Source organism: Coregonus lavaretus, assembly GCF_964263955.1.
Source record: "Coregonus lavaretus genome assembly, chromosome: 30".
Lineage (NCBI taxonomy): Eukaryota > Metazoa > Chordata > Actinopteri > Salmoniformes > Salmonidae > Coregonus > Coregonus lavaretus.
In genome coordinates, this window is record NC_140017.1 from 31,529,612 (window position 1) to 31,546,220 (window position 16,609).

The 16,609-nt window shown below is 42.8% G+C and overlaps 1 protein-coding gene across 1 annotated transcript in view; it reads right to left on the reverse strand.

The window, feature by feature from the left end:
* The window catches only part of LOC311106023 (solute carrier family 12 member 9-like), a 56,536-nt gene extending 50,510 nt beyond the window's left edge, over positions 1–6,026 (reverse strand). The window contains exons 1-4 of the mRNA XM_084148293.1: positions 5,383–6,026; positions 2,709–2,843; positions 1,919–2,056; positions 1,024–1,341 (exon numbers count right to left, since the gene is read on the reverse strand). Of these exons, the coding sequence (XP_084004419.1) occupies positions 1,024–1,341; positions 1,919–2,056; positions 2,709–2,843; positions 5,383–5,608 (817 nt within the window). The 5' untranslated portion in view covers positions 5,609–6,026. The remainder of the gene's footprint in view (positions 1–1,023; positions 1,342–1,918; positions 2,057–2,708; positions 2,844–5,382) is intronic.
* Between the last annotated feature and the right edge of the window lie 10,583 nt (positions 6,027–16,609).

Sequence of the window (16,609 nt, forward strand, 5' to 3'; positions counted from 1 at the left end):
GGAATTCAAAAAGTACAGAAATGCCTTATCTTGCCATCTCAGGTTCAGGTATAGTTTGTGTTACATATGAAGCCATTGCCTTTTAACCCACTTCCTTCTCACTGGAGGGAAAGCTTTACAGTGGGAAACAAAGTGTGTGTAATTTTTTTGTTAACAGGGTCTTTGAAGGCGCAGTGTGTGTGTGTGTGTGTGTGTGTGTGTGTGTGTGTGTGTGTCTGAGTTATGGCGATTAGCAGAGTAATCATGTGGTTGATTTCCACACTGAAAATAAATCCCTCAGCTCAGTCCAGCAGTGAGGTTGGTATGTTACGGTGGAAATGGGGAGCCAAAGGATATTTACGAGACCCACTAATTACAACTAAATAATCAATTACCTTTTTCACTGCCAGCAACCCTGGTAAACATTCAGCAAATCAAGAGCCTAAGCCTATAATTGGTGTAAGATAATAAACCAGTAAATTCTGCCACCATAAAGTATGCATAACTGACATGAGACATCACTCACATTGCTTATGCTCACATTAATAATGCTTTGCTATATTCATTCCTTAAAGAGGCACAATGCAGAAATCACTCCGCCATTTTCTGGTTGCTAAAATTCTAAGTTTGCCTAATTCCAGTTTATGTGAGAGAACAAGCAAGCATAGTGTAGAAAATCTTGTACCATCTAAACCGCTGGGAAATATATTTTCCATAACCAAAAATATTGTATTACCAGCCGTTTGAAGCTGGTGTACAAAACCGAAAGTAAAAGATGCAAAAACTAAACTTAAGAACGAGAAGCATAGAAATAGCGCACATAGAACAGATCTACCGCTTCTTAGACTTGCTTTCAATGAGAATGACAGATCTATAACAAACATTTCTATATGAATTTGGAAGGGGCGCCCAAAAAGTTACATATTGCAGCTTAAATCAAGTGCAATTCTATTTAGCACACACATTTATGTTGGTGCGCAACACACACACAGTCCACCCAACCCCCCCGCCAGCACTCATGCAGACACACACACACTTTCTCACCATCCAGGTTGCCCAGCAATGTGTCCAGTTTAAAGCCGGTGAAGTTGGCCATGGTGGGTGGCTGTGGCCCTGTGCCGTTGTGGACGGGCGGAGCGGCGGGCAGGAGGATGGTGCGCGGGCGCACGGCGAAGAAGCTGATAAAGATGGTGGCCAGCACCAGCATGACCACCAGGAAGATGAGGAAGGAGGCCTTGGCGTAGATCTCTGCCCCCACCAGACACACCAACAGGCAGAGGAGGAGGATGCCGGTGGCATAGAGCAGTGACCACCAATACCCCGCTGGCAACACCTGGAGGGAACCCGCTGGGCTCATCCCATCTGGAGAGGGAAGGGAGAGATTGGGGTGAGAAGAGGAGGTGAGGTGAGTGAGGGGGTGAGGGGTGAGTAGGTTAAAAGGTGAGGGGTTAATGAGATGAGAGTGAAGGAGTGAGGGTGAAAGGTTGATAGTTGAAACAGACCATGAAAGGTCACAAAGGGTTGTAATCCAATTCAGTTTGATTTAAATTGATTCCGTTTAATTCAATAAGCTTTAATGGGCATGAAATGCATGAGTAGATATTTTCAAAGCAGATTATACTGGAAAAGTATTCTGTCTGAATGTAAACAGAGCACAGGTTGGTATTTATTGGAATGACTCATGTACTGGAGGCAGTTCTGCAGGGTAGATTTTAAACCTAACCTTAACCACACTGCCAAGCTTATGCCTAAACCTAACCTTAAATTAACATCAAAAAGCACATTTTTGTTTTCATAAATTTTTACGATATATAGCCAACTTTGACTTTGTCGCTGGCCCATCTAGTGGAAATCGCTCAGCTCTGCCTCCAGGACAAGATTCATCCGAATAAACGTTGACCTGCAAACAGAGCAGGAAGAGGAGAGTATGGCTGTATACCTTCTGGAAGCCCGAAGGTTGCTACTATGGCCTCGACCAGACCCAGGATATAGAGGGCACTGCTACACACGTTGGCCAGGAAGAACATGACGCCTAGGCTGCCACCAAACTCTGGCCCCAACGCACGACTTATCATGTCTGGGGAGGAGGGGGTTAAGGCTGGGATACACAGGAGTTAAGAGTGAGTGTCAATGTGTGTGAGAGAGAGAGTGTGTTTGTGTGTGTATGGGGACACTATAGTGTAGTGAAGGCCTTTAAAATATGAATGTCATCAGGCACTGAAAGAATAGGCCCAGGCACACACATCCCCTTCTCACACACTCACAATGTGTCTTACAGATAAAGTGAAAACAATACCGCCATTCACTGGCACACACACAAATACCTATACGTTGACGAATGCAATGCTACAGTAATGAAACTGAAAGAACACTGTAAGGTGGTGTGTGTGGACAGTATATGGGCTTGTGTGGGAATGGCATTCATGTATCGCCTGAAATGATGTCTATACATCTGACTATCATGTGCAGCTGTGTGTCAAGTGTTTGTGTGTGTCTTCGTGTGCGTCATGTGTCTTCGTCATGTGTCTTCGTGTGCGTCATGTGTCTTCGTGTGCGTCATGTGTCTTCGTGTGCGTCATGTGTCTTCGTGTGCGTCATGTGTCTTCGTGTGCGTCATGTGTCTTCGTGTGCGTCATGTGTCTTCGTGTGCGTCATGTGTCTTCGTGTGCGTCATGTGTCTTCGTGTGCGTCATGTGTCTTCGTGTGTGTCGTGTTGGTGAGCAGGATACAGTAAGCCCCTCCTGCGTCCAGAGCTCCATTGGTTGAGATGGCACACACAGACAGCACGGTCATGCTGATGATGAAGTAGGCCACTAGGAACATGGCTATGGCCTGATACAGCCCACACTGGCCCACCACCAACCCTGCAGGGAGAGGAGAGAACACAACGACCACACTATGGTTTAACAACACTTCAAATGCAAATCATCTAAAAGTCCCCAACAGGAACTGGGATTGGTGGTTTAACAAAGTGGTGGAACAACTTTCTTACAGCAAGTTGGAACTTGGAATTTACAGTAATTGTCTACAAGAACATGCAGTGGGGAATTCACATTGGCTTTCACCTTAACTACACAGTTGAGACAGCAGTTTGACCCTCCTCCCCCATGACAAGATAAAGAGTCATGTCATTATTAATCAAAACACCATGCCAAGGCATCCAGTTATGTTTAAGAAATGTTGTTGAATGTCACACACAGTGAAATCAGTTTAGACTGACAATATATTTATTGACAATAGCATATGGCAAAATACCAAACTTCTACAATGCTACCAGTTCCTTGCAACATTCAACAATAGGTCAAGATGCAGAACAAGTTATTTCATGCTTTTAACCAAAACAGAAGTCTTCCAATTCACTGGGCCCCACTCCTATGCATTGTTGAAACAGAAACGCCATATTGTTCCATATAAGACACAATGCACTGCAGTGCTTATGTTATGTGGAATGGTATTCTTGTCTCTCAAACTAGTGGCTGTTCAATGTGTGCGTGTCCACACCACAGCAGCTGAGGGATCACGAGACGGGGGCAAAAGAGGAGAGAGGGTGGAACAAACCAAGGCGAGAGAGAGAGAGAGAGAGAGAGAGAGAGAGGAGAGAGAGAGAACACTCACAGACAGACCACTATACTTACCATGAGAACTCTGTGATTGAATAAAAAACATCTGAACAAAGAAAACATAGATGAGAGACATTGATGAATGGGGATTGTGTTTGTAAACGTATCTTTGATTATTTGTGATTGTATTATGGATACGGTTGTCATTATTGCCATCAGAGATATTGGACCTCGAGCTCTGCGTCATGTGAACGTGATTAATAGCTCGAGACTGGAGTTATGGCGTGAGGAAATAATCAATTTCTTGCAAAAACTACATTTTACTCCATGTCGTTAGTCCACTTGAAACTACTATATTCCTCCAGTAAGAAAATTGTTGTTGTACATATTAATACATATTTAAGTTAATGATTATGACCCCCATAACGATCCATTCCTAATGTGTCCTGGGATGCACTCACTCCAGTAGGCCCTATCCATTAACCTACTTTTTCTCCACACCTCTCAGGAGTTCATACCCTTGTACTGTAACACATCAAGGGACTTTCTAAGTGGCAAAAGGGTCATTCCACCAAGTGTAACTGGCTCAACATTTTTTAAATATTTTTTTATTTCACCTAATTTTAAGATTCTGTCATAAAGAGCACTTTCAACACGTTTTCCCATCTCAAGTGGTTAAAAACAAAAATGCGTGCCTATTAAGTGCCAAATAAAGTTAGAGGGTTGATTATTTTATCTTAAATCATCCATAAATCCCCTTGTGACAGGAAGCTTGTTGTGTGCGTCAGGGAGTGGCATTTGAATGCAAGCTTCACAAAAAATGTGAAATTGTTAAAACATTTCTAGCCTGTCTATCTATGGTTAACAGGGTCGACATGTTCTGCCCGACCCGCTCGGCATTCCATCACAAAACACCAGAAAATGGCCAATGAGAGTAGAACCAGCTAACCTGCTTTAACACCATTTAAAAAGCAATAGGTTCACCATTAAAATAAGAGAGTTTAGTTCACGTAACAGGGTTGACCTTAAAATGAGGGACAGATGTAAATGAATCACTACCGAATAAAACATACAAGATAAATGGGTTTCCATCGCATTTTCAACTCTACTGATGGTTTTCTCAACAACAACAAAAATACATAATATAGCGAGTGTGCCACCTCCGGTATTGGCACGTGTGTTCTAGCGCACGTATAGCCTACATGATGGGATTATTATTGACAAAATATATTATTTTGTCAAACGGCAGCCAAGCATCGATGATAATGTCACCAGAATAAGACCCTCGATATTTGTTGGAAAGGCGCATTAAGCTCATCACCGTGCACTTTCACCACCCTGTGAAGTTCATCATAATTTATTTCATCTGTAGTCTAATAAACTGCATGCCTTTCCGACGAATCGTAGTGGGAGGACCACTCAACACGTCATCGCGTGACTCCAAGTTTACTTCGATATGATGGTTATTATAGCAATATTTGCGCATAAAAAGCGTTTTCCACCGACATTTCTTGCATAATTAATTTTATCGACACAAAAAGATCCCACCTTGTCTAGTGTATTTTGTTTTATCGACATTTGGAAAGTTTACCGAAAAAATGTGTGTTTCCATTAGGCTTGTCATTAAATTTTTTATTCAATAATGTTGAATAAAATGATATCTTAATGTCAAAATATAATTGTATTTACTTTCCTAATTCAAACGCAAATTTCTGCCCGATGTAGAATTCAATGCAATTCAACTTCGGGTTTCCAGGCAACAACTGGCTCGAAGTTACCAACATGGGCCTATAATAAAGCTATGTTGTGGACATTATAATAAATAACGGTTGGCTATACTCACCAATTCTTAGGAAGACCACCACGCTGAACATAGACAGTAAGGTGGGTATCACCACTCCAAAGAATGTGGAGAGCTTTTTGGGCCGGCTGTGGTGCGCCGACTTCCGTCTGGAAACAGCCGGGGACTGTTCGATAGCCTCCCTGGACAGACATGGCTGATGCTCCCCGGACTGCTCATTGACACTTGTGGAGAGGCGATAGTGCAGGAGTGGTGTCCTCTCCGACATGGCGAAGCTGCTGTTGGCTACTACCACTAGCCAGAACTTCAAAACACCCCGTCACCAATTGTGTCGGCTTTATCAACTAAACTAGTTTCTAGCGTTCACTCCCAAACATAGAAGCAAAAATCTGTGCGCATGACTTTACTAAGACATTGTTTTCTCAATCATGTAAAGAGACGCTGAAGAACATTGTCACGCGCCAATCGTTGAAGTCTGAATGCTAATTAATATAGTAATATAGCTTGCCTACCTCGACATTAGAAATACATTTTCTACTCGTGTGGCCTAACTCCACTCGAAATCAGAGAAAACGCGATCATGTCGTGGCCTACATAAAAACCTTACATTTTCGTAAAAGTTGTCCGTCGCATTGTAGGCACTTTCCAACAATACGTGAGCCATTTAGGTCACGTAATCATACAGCACATTTTCAAAATAAAAGTCCCCCTAAAGTAACCTAACGTAACCGGTAAAAGAAACACCTTGCGGAGTTCCTACGTTAGGTTTTCAGGGGAAAGGGAACATAGGTTGAAGATACTGTTTCCCTGAAAACCGGATACATCCGGTTGAATCCATCGCCAGAACAACCGGATAAATCAGGTTGTGACTAACACAGCTAAGGGTGAGTTTAAAGTTACTTAAACATACATTTATTGAAAACACAAACAATATATTATCAAAATCAAATAACAAACATTGATTTACTGTATTTTTTTTATTTTACTATAATGATGATGTTTTTCATTATAGTTCCCTTGTAAAAAACAACAACAATAACAACACAATACCAACAGAAGTAAATGGTTTTTAACTACTGTCAACTCGTAACAGAACAGGATTTAAACCTTTTGAAGTGAACATTTTCACATTGGTCCTGTCCAGGGGTAACTTTGGGAGGGGGCCACAGTGTCCCCCGACCATCTCAGTCCCCAGTATCTATGCTGCAATAGCCTATGTGCTAGGTGGTCATCTGGTTTACTGTAATCTTTGGCATGCTCTCTAGGACCATGCCTCAGGACTACCTGGCCTGACGACTCCTGTCTGTCCCCGTCCCCAGTCCACCCAGTTGTGCTGCTGATCCAGTTCTGCCTGCAGCTGTGGACCCCTGACCTGATTCACCGGGTGTGCTACCTTGTCCCGGACCTGCTGTTTCGACCTCTTCTCAATTCAATTTAAGGGCTTTATTGGCATGGGAAACGTATGTTAACATTGCCAAAGCAAGTGAAGTAGATAGTAAACAAAAGTGAAATAAACAATAACAATTAACAGTAAACATTACACTCAGAAGTTCCAAAAATATTAAGACATTTCAAATGTCATATTATGTATGTATACAGTGTTGTAACAATGTGCAAATAGTTAAAGTAGAAATGGGAAAATAAATAAACATAAATATGGGTTGTATTTACAATGGTGTTTGTTCTTCACTGGTTGCCCTTTTCTTGTGGCAACAGGTCACAAATCTTGCTGCTGTGATGGCACACTGGTATTTCACCCAGTAGATAAGGTAGTTTATCAGAATTTAACGGCTCTTTTCTGGATTTTGATAATTAACGGGTATCGGCCTAATTCTGCTCTGCATGCATTATTTGGTGTTTTTCGTTGTACACTGAGGATATTCTTGCAGAATTCTGCATGCAGAGTCTCATTTTGGTGTTAGTCCCATTTTGTGAATTCTTGGTTGGTGAGCGGACCCCAGACCTCACAGCCATAAAGGGCAATGGGTTCTATAACTGATTCAAGTATTTTTAGCCAGATCCTAATTGGTATGTTGAATTTTATGTTCCTTTTGATGGCATAGAAGGCCCTTCTTGCCTTGTCTCTCAGATCGTTCACAGCTTTGTGGAAGTTACCTGTGGCGCTGATGTTTAGGCCGAGGTATGTATAGTTTTTTGTGTGCTCTAGGGCAACGTTGTCTAGATGGAATTTGTATTTGTGGTCCTGGCAACTGGACCTTTTTTGGAACACCATTATTTTTGTCTTACTGAGATTTACTGTCAGGGCCCAGGTCTGACAGAATCTGTGCAGAAGATCTAGGTGCTGCTGTAGGCCCTCCTTGGTTGGTGACAGAAGCACCAGATCATCAGCAAACAGTAGACATTTGACTTCAGATTCTAGTAGGGTGAGGCCGGGTGCTGCAGACTGTTCTAGTGCCCTCGCCAATTCGTTGATATATATGTTGAAGAGGGTGGGGCTTAAACTGCATCCCTGTCTCACCCAACGGCCCTGTGGAAAGAAATGTGTGTGTTTTTTGCCAATTTTAACCGCACACTTATTGTTTGTGTACATGGATTTTATAATGTTGTATGTTCTTCCCCCAACACCACTTTCCATCAATTTGTATAGCAGACTCATGCCAAATTGAGTCAAAAGCTTTTTTGAAATCAACAAAGCATGAGAAGACTTTGCCTTTGTTTTGGTTTGTTTGTTTGTCAATTAGGGTGTGCAGGGTGAATACGTGGTCTGTCGTACGGTAATTTGTTAAAAAGCCAATTTGACATTTGCTCAGTACATTGTTTTCACTGAGAACATTAACTAGTCTGCTGTTAATGATAATGCAGAGGATTTTCCCAAGGTTGCTGTTGATGCATATCCCACGGTAGTTATTGGGGTCAAATTTGTCTCCACTTTTGTGGATTGGGCTGATCAGTCCTTGGTTCCAAATATTGGGGAAGATGCCAGAGCTAAGGATGATGTTAAAGAGTTTAAGTATAGCCAGTTGGAATTTGTGGTCTGTATATTTGATCATTTCATTGAGGATACCATCAACACCACAGGCCTTTTTGGGTTGGAGGGTTTGTATTTTGTCCTGTAGTTCATTCAATGTAATTGGAGAATCCAGTGGGTTCTGGTAGTCTTTAATAGTTGATTCTAAGATTTGCATTTGATCATGTATATTTTTTTGCTGTTTGTTCTTTGTTATAGGGCCAAAAAGATTGGAGAAGTGGTTTACCCATACATCTCCGTTTTGGATAGATAGCTCTTCGTGTTGTTGTTTGTTTAGTGTTTTCCAATTTTCCCAGAAGTGGTTAGAGTCTATGGATTCTGAAATTACATTGAGCTGATTTCTGACATGCTGTACCTTCTATTTCCGTAGTGTATTCCTGTATTGTTTTAGTGATTCACCATGGTGAAGGCGTAGGCTCTTTTCTGGGTCTCTTTGTTTTTGGTTGGATAGGTTTCTCAATTTCTTTCTTAGGTTTTTGCATTCTTCATCAAACCATTTATCACTGTTGTTACTTTTCTTCGGTTTTCTGTTAGAGATTTTTTGATTTGATAGGGAAGCTGGGAGGTCAAATATACTGTTTAGGTTTTCTACTGCCAAGTTTACACCTTCACTATTACAGTGGAACGTTTTGTCCAGGAAGTTGTCTAAAAGGGATTGAATTTGTTGTTGCCTAATTGTTTTTTGGTAGGTTTCGACACTACTTTCCTTCCATCTATAGCTTTCTTAATATTATTCAGTTCCTTTGGCTTTGATGCCTCATGATTGAGTATTGCTCTGTTCAAGTAGACTGTGATTTTGCTGTGGTCTGATAGGGGTGTCAGTGGGCTGACTGTGAACGCTCTGAGAGACTCTGGGTTGAGGTCAGTGATAAAGTAGTCTATAGTACTACTGCCAAGAGATGAGCTATAGGTGTACCTACGATAGGAGTCCCCTCGAAGCCTACCTTTGACTATGTACATACCCAGCGTGTGACAGAGCTGCAGGAGTTGTGAACCGTTTTTGTTGGTTATGTAGTCGTAGTTGTGCCTAGGGGGGCATATGGGGGAGGGAATGCTGTCACCTCCAGGTAGGTGTTTGTCCCCCTGTGTGCTGAGGGTGTCAGGTTCTTGTCCAGTTCTGGCATTTAGGTCGCCACAGACTAGTACATGTCCCTGGGACTGGAAATGATTGATTTCCCCCTTCAGGATGGAGAATATGTCTTCATTAAAGTATGGGGATTCTAGTGGGGGGATATAGGTAGCACACAGGAGGACATTTTTCTCTGTTGGGATAATTTCCTTTTGAATTTCTAGCCAAATGTAAAATGTTCCTGAGAGTGTCTCGCTGGTCTGGGCGGGGTGTCTGTTGATCTGTTGCTCCTGTGTGAGGCTTTGGGTCTGCGGTTGAGGGCGATATACTTTAGGGTCCGGGCGAAAGTGGGCACTGCTGTCCTGTATAGGTGGACCTGGTTGTAAAGGCTGTTCAAGTCCAGGGTGCAGTGGTGGGCCAGGTAGACATTAGGTTTTGAGGCACAGTCACGGGAAATCAATCAATCAATCAATTTTATTTTATATAGCCCTTCTTACATCAGCTAATATCTCGAAGTGCTGTACAGAAACCCAGCCTAAAACCCCAAACAGCTAGTAATGCAGGTGTAGAAGCACGGTGGCTAGGAAAAACTCCCTAGAAAGGCGAAAACCTAGGAAGAAACCTAGAGAGGAACCAGGCTATGAGGGGTGGCCAGTCCTCTTCTGGCTGTGCCGGGTGGAGATTATAACAGAACCATGCCAAGATGTTCAAAAATGTTCATAAGTGACAAGCATGGTCAAATAATAATCAGGAATAAATCTCAGTTGGCTTTTCATAGCCGATCATTAAGAGTTTGAAAACAGCAGGTCTGGGACAGGTAGGGGTTCCATAACCGCAGGCAGAACAGTTTAAACTGGAATAGCAGCAAGGCCAGGCGGACTGGGGACAGCAAGGAGTCACCACGGCCGGTAGTCCCGACGTATGGTCCTAGGGCTCAGGTCTCTCAGTTGGCTTTTCATAGCCGATCATTAAGAGTTGAAAACAGCAGGTCTGGGACAGGTAGGGGTTTCGTAGCCGCAGGCAGAACAGTTGAAACTGGAATAGCAGCAAGGCCAGGCGGACTGGGGACAGCAAGGTGTCATCATGCCCGGTAGTCCTGACGTATGGTCCTAGGGCTCAGGTTCTCAGAGAGAAAGAGAGAACGAGAGAATTAGAGAGAGCATACTTAAATTCACACAGGACACTGGATAAGACAGGAGAAGTACTCCAGGTATAACCAACTAACCCCAGCCCCCCGACACATAAACTACTGCAGCATAAATACTGGAGGCTGAGACAGGAGCGGTCCAGAGACACTGTGGCCCCATCCGAAGAAACCCCCGGACAGGGCCAAACAGGAAGGATATAACCCCACCCACTCCGCCAAAGCACAGCCCCCGCACCACTAGAGGGATATCCCCAACCACCAACTTACAATCCTGAGACAAGGCCGAGTATAGCCCACAGAGGTCTCCACCACAGCACAAACCAAGGGGGGGGCGCCAACCCAGACAGGAAGATCACGTCAGTAACTCAACCCACTCAAGTGACGCACCCCTCCCAGGGACGGCATGAAAGAGCACCAGCAAGCCAGTGACTCAGCCCCTGCAACAGGGTTAGAGGCAGAGAACCCCAGTGGAGAGGGGAACCGGCCTGGCAGAGACAGCAAGGGCTGTTCGTTGCTCCAGCCTTTCCGTTCACCTTCACACTCCTGGGCCAGACTACACTCAATCATATGACCTACTGAAGAGATAAGTCTTCAGTAAAGACTTAAAGGTTGAGACTGAGTCTGCGTCTCTCACATGGGTAGGCAGACTGTTCCATAAAAATGGAGATCTATAGGAGAAAGCCCTGCCTCCCGCTGTTTGCTTAGAAATTCTAGGGACAATTAGGAGGCCTGCGTCTTGTGACCGTAGCGTACGTATTGGTATGTACGGCAGGACCAACTCGGAAAGATAGGTAGGAGCAAGCCCATGTAACGCTTTATAGGTTAACAGTAAAACCTTGAAATCAGCCCTTGCCTTAACAGGAAGCCAGTGTAGGGAAGCTAGCACTGGAGTAATATGATCAAATTTCTTGGTTCTAGTCAGGATTCTAGCAGCCGTATTTAGCACTAACTGAAGTTTATTTAGTGCTTTATCCGGGTAGCCGGAAAATAGAGCATTGCAGTAGTCTAACCTAGAAGTAACAAATGCATGGATTAATTTTTCTGCATCATTTTTGGACAGAAAATTTCTGATTTTTGCAATGTTACGTAGATGGAAAAAAGCTGTCCTTGAAACAGTCTTGATATGTTCGTCAAAAGAGAGATCAGGGTCAAGAGTAACGCCTAGGTCCTTCACAGTTTTATTTGAGACGACTTTACAACCATCAAGATGAATTGTCAGATTTAACAGAAGATCTCTTTGTTTCTTGGGACCTAGAACAAGCATCTCTGTTTTGTCCGAGTTTAAAAGTAAAAAGTTTTCAGCCATCCACTTCCTTATGTCTGAAACACAGGCTTCTAGCGAGGGCAATTTTGGGGCTTCACCATGCTTCATTGAAATGTACAGCTGTGTGTCATCCGCATAGCAGTGAAAGTTAACATTATGTTTTCGAATAACATCCCCAAGAGGTAAAATATATAGTGAAAACAATAGTGGTCCTAAAACGGAACCTTGAGGAACACCGAAATGTACAGTTGATTTGTCGGAGGACAGACCATTCACAGAGACAAACTGATATCTTTCCGACAGGTAGGATCTAAACCAGGCCAGAACTTGTCCGTGTAGACCAATTTGGGTTTCCAGTCTCTCCAAAAGAATGTGGTGATCGATGGTGTCAAAGGCAGCACTAAGGTCTAGTAGCACGAGGACAGATGCAGAGCCTCGGTCTGACGCCATTAAAAGGTCATTTACCACCTTCACAAGTGCAGTCTCAGTGCTATGATGGGGTCTAAAACCAGACTGAAGCATTTCGTATACATTGTTTGTCTTCAGAAAGGCAGTGAGTTGCTGCGCAACAGCTTTTTCTAAAATTTTTGAGAGGAATGGAAGATTCGATATAGGCCGATAGTTTTTTATAATTTCCGGGTCAAGGTTTGGCTTTTTCAAGAGAGGCTTTATCACTGCCACTTTTAGTGAGTTTGGTACACATCCGGTGGATAGAGAGCTGTTTATTATGTTCAACATAGGAGGGCCAAGCACAGGAAGCAGCTCTTTCAGCAGTTTAGTAGGAATAGGATCCAGTATGCAGCTTGAAGGTTTAGAGGCCATGATTATTTTCATCATTGTGTCAAGAGATATAGTACTAAAACACTTAAGTGTCTCTCCCGATCCCAGGCCCTCGCAGAGCTGTGCAGATCCAGGACAGCTAAGCCCTGGAGGAATACGCAGATTCAAAGAGGAGTCCGTAATTTGCTTTCTAATGGTCATGATCTTTTCCTCAAAGAAGTTCATGAATTTATCACTGCTGAAGTGAAAGCCATCCTCTCTTGGGGAATGCTGCTTTTTAGTTAGCTTTGCAACAGTATCAAAAATAAATTTTGGATTGTTCTTATTTTCCTCGATTAAGTTGGAAAAGTAGGATGATCGAGCAGCAGTGAGGGCTCTTCGGTACTGCACGGTACTGTCTTTCCAAGCTAGTCGGAAGACTTCCAGTTTGGTGTGGCGCCATTTCCGTTCCAATTTCCTGGAAGCTTGCTTCAAAGCTCGGGTATTTTCTGTATACCAGGGAGCTAGTTTCTTATGACAAATGTTTTTCGTTTTTAGGGGTGCAACTGCATCTAGGGTATTGCGCAAGGTTAAATTGAGTTCCTCAGTTAAGTGGTTAACTGATTTTTGTCCTCTGACGTCCTTGGGTAGGCAGAAGGAGTCTGGAAGGGCATCAATGAATTTTTGTGTTGTCTGAGAATTTATAGCACGACTTTTGATGCTCCTTGGTTGGGGTCTGAGCAGATTATTTGTTGCGATTGCAAACGTAATAAAATGGTGGTCCGATAGTCCAGGATTTTGTGGAAAAACATTAAGATCTACAACATTTATTCCATGGGACAAAACTAGGTCCAGAGTATGACTGTGGCAGTGAGTAGGTCCAGAGACATGTTGGACAAAACCCACTGAGTCGATAATGGCTCCGAAAGACTTTTGGAGTGGGTCTGTGGACTTCTCCATGTGAATATTAAAATCACCAAAAATTAGAATATGATCTGCTATGACTACAAGGTCTGATAGGAATTCAGGAAACTCAGAGAGGAACGCTGTATATGGCCCAGGAGGCCTGTAAACAGTAGCTATAAAAAGTGATTGAGTAGGCTGCATAGATTTCATGACTAGAAGCTCAAAAGATGAAAACGCCATTTTTTTTTTTGTAAATTGAAATTTGCTATCGTAAATGTTAGCAACACCTCCGCCTTTGCGGGATGCACGGGGAATATGGTCACTAGTGTAACCAGGAGGTGAGGCCTCATTTAACACAGCAAATTCATCAGGCTTAAGCCATGTTTCAGTCAGGCCAATCACATCAAGATTATGATCAGTGATTAGTTCATTGACTATGACTGCCTTTGAAGTGAGGGATCTAACATTAAGTAACCCTATTTTGAGATGTGAGGTATCACAATCTCTTTCAATAATGGCAGGAATGGAGGAGGTCTTTATCCTAATAAGATTGCTAGGGTGAACACCGCCATGTTTAGTTTTGCCCAACCTAGGTCGAGGCACAGACACAGTCTCAATGGGTATGGCTGAGCTGACTACACTGACTGTGCTATTGGCAGACTCCACTAAGCTGGCAGGTTGGCTAACAGCCTGCTGCCTGGCCTGCACCCTATTTCACTGTGGGGCTAGAGGAGTTAGAAATACTTGCGTTTACCTGCTGTATGGTAGTAGGGTTGAAATATTTTCGTGGTAGCAGGGTTGAGATAGCCACTTGTGCGTTGGGGAAAGTAGAATAAGCTTTTTCTATCACTCCCTTGAGTACTGTGGCCACCCTTTCCTGCTGTGTTCTCAGGTCGTTTGTGCCTGTGTGTATTATTATGTGGCTGGGTGATCCTAGTTGGTCCTCAGACAGAAGTTCTAGGGCGCGCTGGGTGTTTGGGCACCAGAGTTTATTTTCTTGTATGTATTTCCCGTTTGAGTCCATAAGGAGTACAATCTGTGGCTTGTGTATGTCCTCAGTGGGTGTGGGGGGGTCGTCAGGAGGGCTATCAGGGTGGCTGACAGAGGGGGTGCTGAGAGGGGTTGGGATCCCCTGGGCTTGGGGTTCTTCATTTGTTTGTCCGGCTATGTTGTCGAGGTTATGGTCAGGGTCTAGGGTGTACTGTTCTGCTGCAGTGTCGAGACTTTGGTCAGAATCTGAGGTGGGCTGTTCTGCTGGCTTCTCTGCGGGGGTGGCCAGCTCTCTAATGGGTTGTTCTCTGTCACCCGTCATCGTTCTCACCTTCTCCTCCAGCACTCTGATCCTTTCTCCTGCTGATGTTGTCTCACCATAGTCGAGAGTGCTTCTCTCTCTCTCTCTCTCTCTCTCTCTCTCTCTCTCTCTCTCTCTCTCTCTCTCTCTCTCTCTCCTGGACCTGTTGTTTCGACCTCTGAATGCATGGCTATTAAAAGCCAACTGACATTGACTCCTGAGGGGTTGAACTGTTGCACCCTCTAAATCGTTTTTTCATTATAGCTCTACACATCCGATTTCTACTGTAACATTTAAACTGTAGAAGTTGTCAGCCCTGTACATCTGCTTGCTATTGTACTTTTAAAACTATAGAAGTTGGTGTTTTGGAATCCTCAGACCCTCTACTAATGGGATTCTGTGTCATCCCGTGAAGATTTGTGTCATTAGGGTATTTTTTAGAGAGCTGTAAATAAGGCCTCTATTGATAATGTCAATTTTAGTCAGTGGTGACAGTAGGTTTCTGCCGGAAAAATACACTTATGCGCTCAATCTTCATGATATGACACTGGATCTTTTTAGTAGAGGGTCTGAGCATACTAAAATATCTCCCTTTATAGGTGACAACTTCTATAGTTTAAATGGTACATTAGCAAACAGCTGTATAGGGCTGTAATGAAGGCCTCTAATGAGAACTTATTTTTTTGTGATGCTGGCTGACTGATCTAGAAAGTATTATTTATGATGCAAGGTGATTTGTAGATCAGTCAGTCAGTCGGCAGTTGCCTGCACTGTCGGCTGCAATGTCGAACAAGCCAATAGTGTTAAACTAAACGGAGGACTTTTATTTTGAAGCTATTTGCGCTTTTTGGGACCCGTTGATGTTGCTTATTGGCGCTGATTTTATGGAGCTTAATACTTGACTAGATTTATCATGTGACGCCAGGATTGTCTAGCTTGTCATCGATCATATGATCCAGTCCGTTCGTCCAATCAACTCTCTCCTACTTGTTAATGCACTTTTTTTTATGTCTTAAAATATTACATTGTAACAACCTCCATGTCTTACTTCCTTATTACTGGAAACTTTGTATCGAAACGACAGTTGACACCTTTTTAGACTCAACAAGTGACATTGTGTCGTTGGAATAAATTAGCCTACAGTAATTACATTGCGGTTGGCTAATCCTTCTATTTACCATGGAATTGCAACCTAAAAACCGCAAAATAAATCACTGAGTCCAGCATTGATACCCAAAGTCCACACTCTTGGATTAGATGTAATATTATACTGATGTAGTCTATAAATACAAACCAAGGGTAGGCTACATACAATCTATATATTGAATTATTCACATAGCCTACACCGTTTAATGGAATGCACTTAATAATTTCATTTTGTTATAACATTCCATGTAACGGTCTAAATCATGCATATAAAAAAATACAGAAATAAGAAGCAAATAATATTTCAATATAAAATCTGATATAGCCAAACAAGATTTTTTGACAAGGACACTTTAATATCAATCATATACCCAGAGAGAGATACATATAGAATACAACACACAAAACTCTTTCTCCCTCTCTTGACATTTTCATTCAGTCTTTTGGCTCAACTTTTTCCAAACCAGTCATTTTTCAAAAGTATACCTTTGATGAATATTCCTCTTCCATTCTTCCAACCAGCGCAGTAATCAATTTTAACCAACCATATTTCCACCATGGATATTTCTTTCCCTCCTGACATGGCTTTGAAAAGCCATGCATATTAGGCTACCTTTACTCTGTTGATATTCCCATTTGAGAAAATCATGTAAGTCTTCTTCCAATTTGGCACTGAGGGACATTAAAGTCAGGGCAAA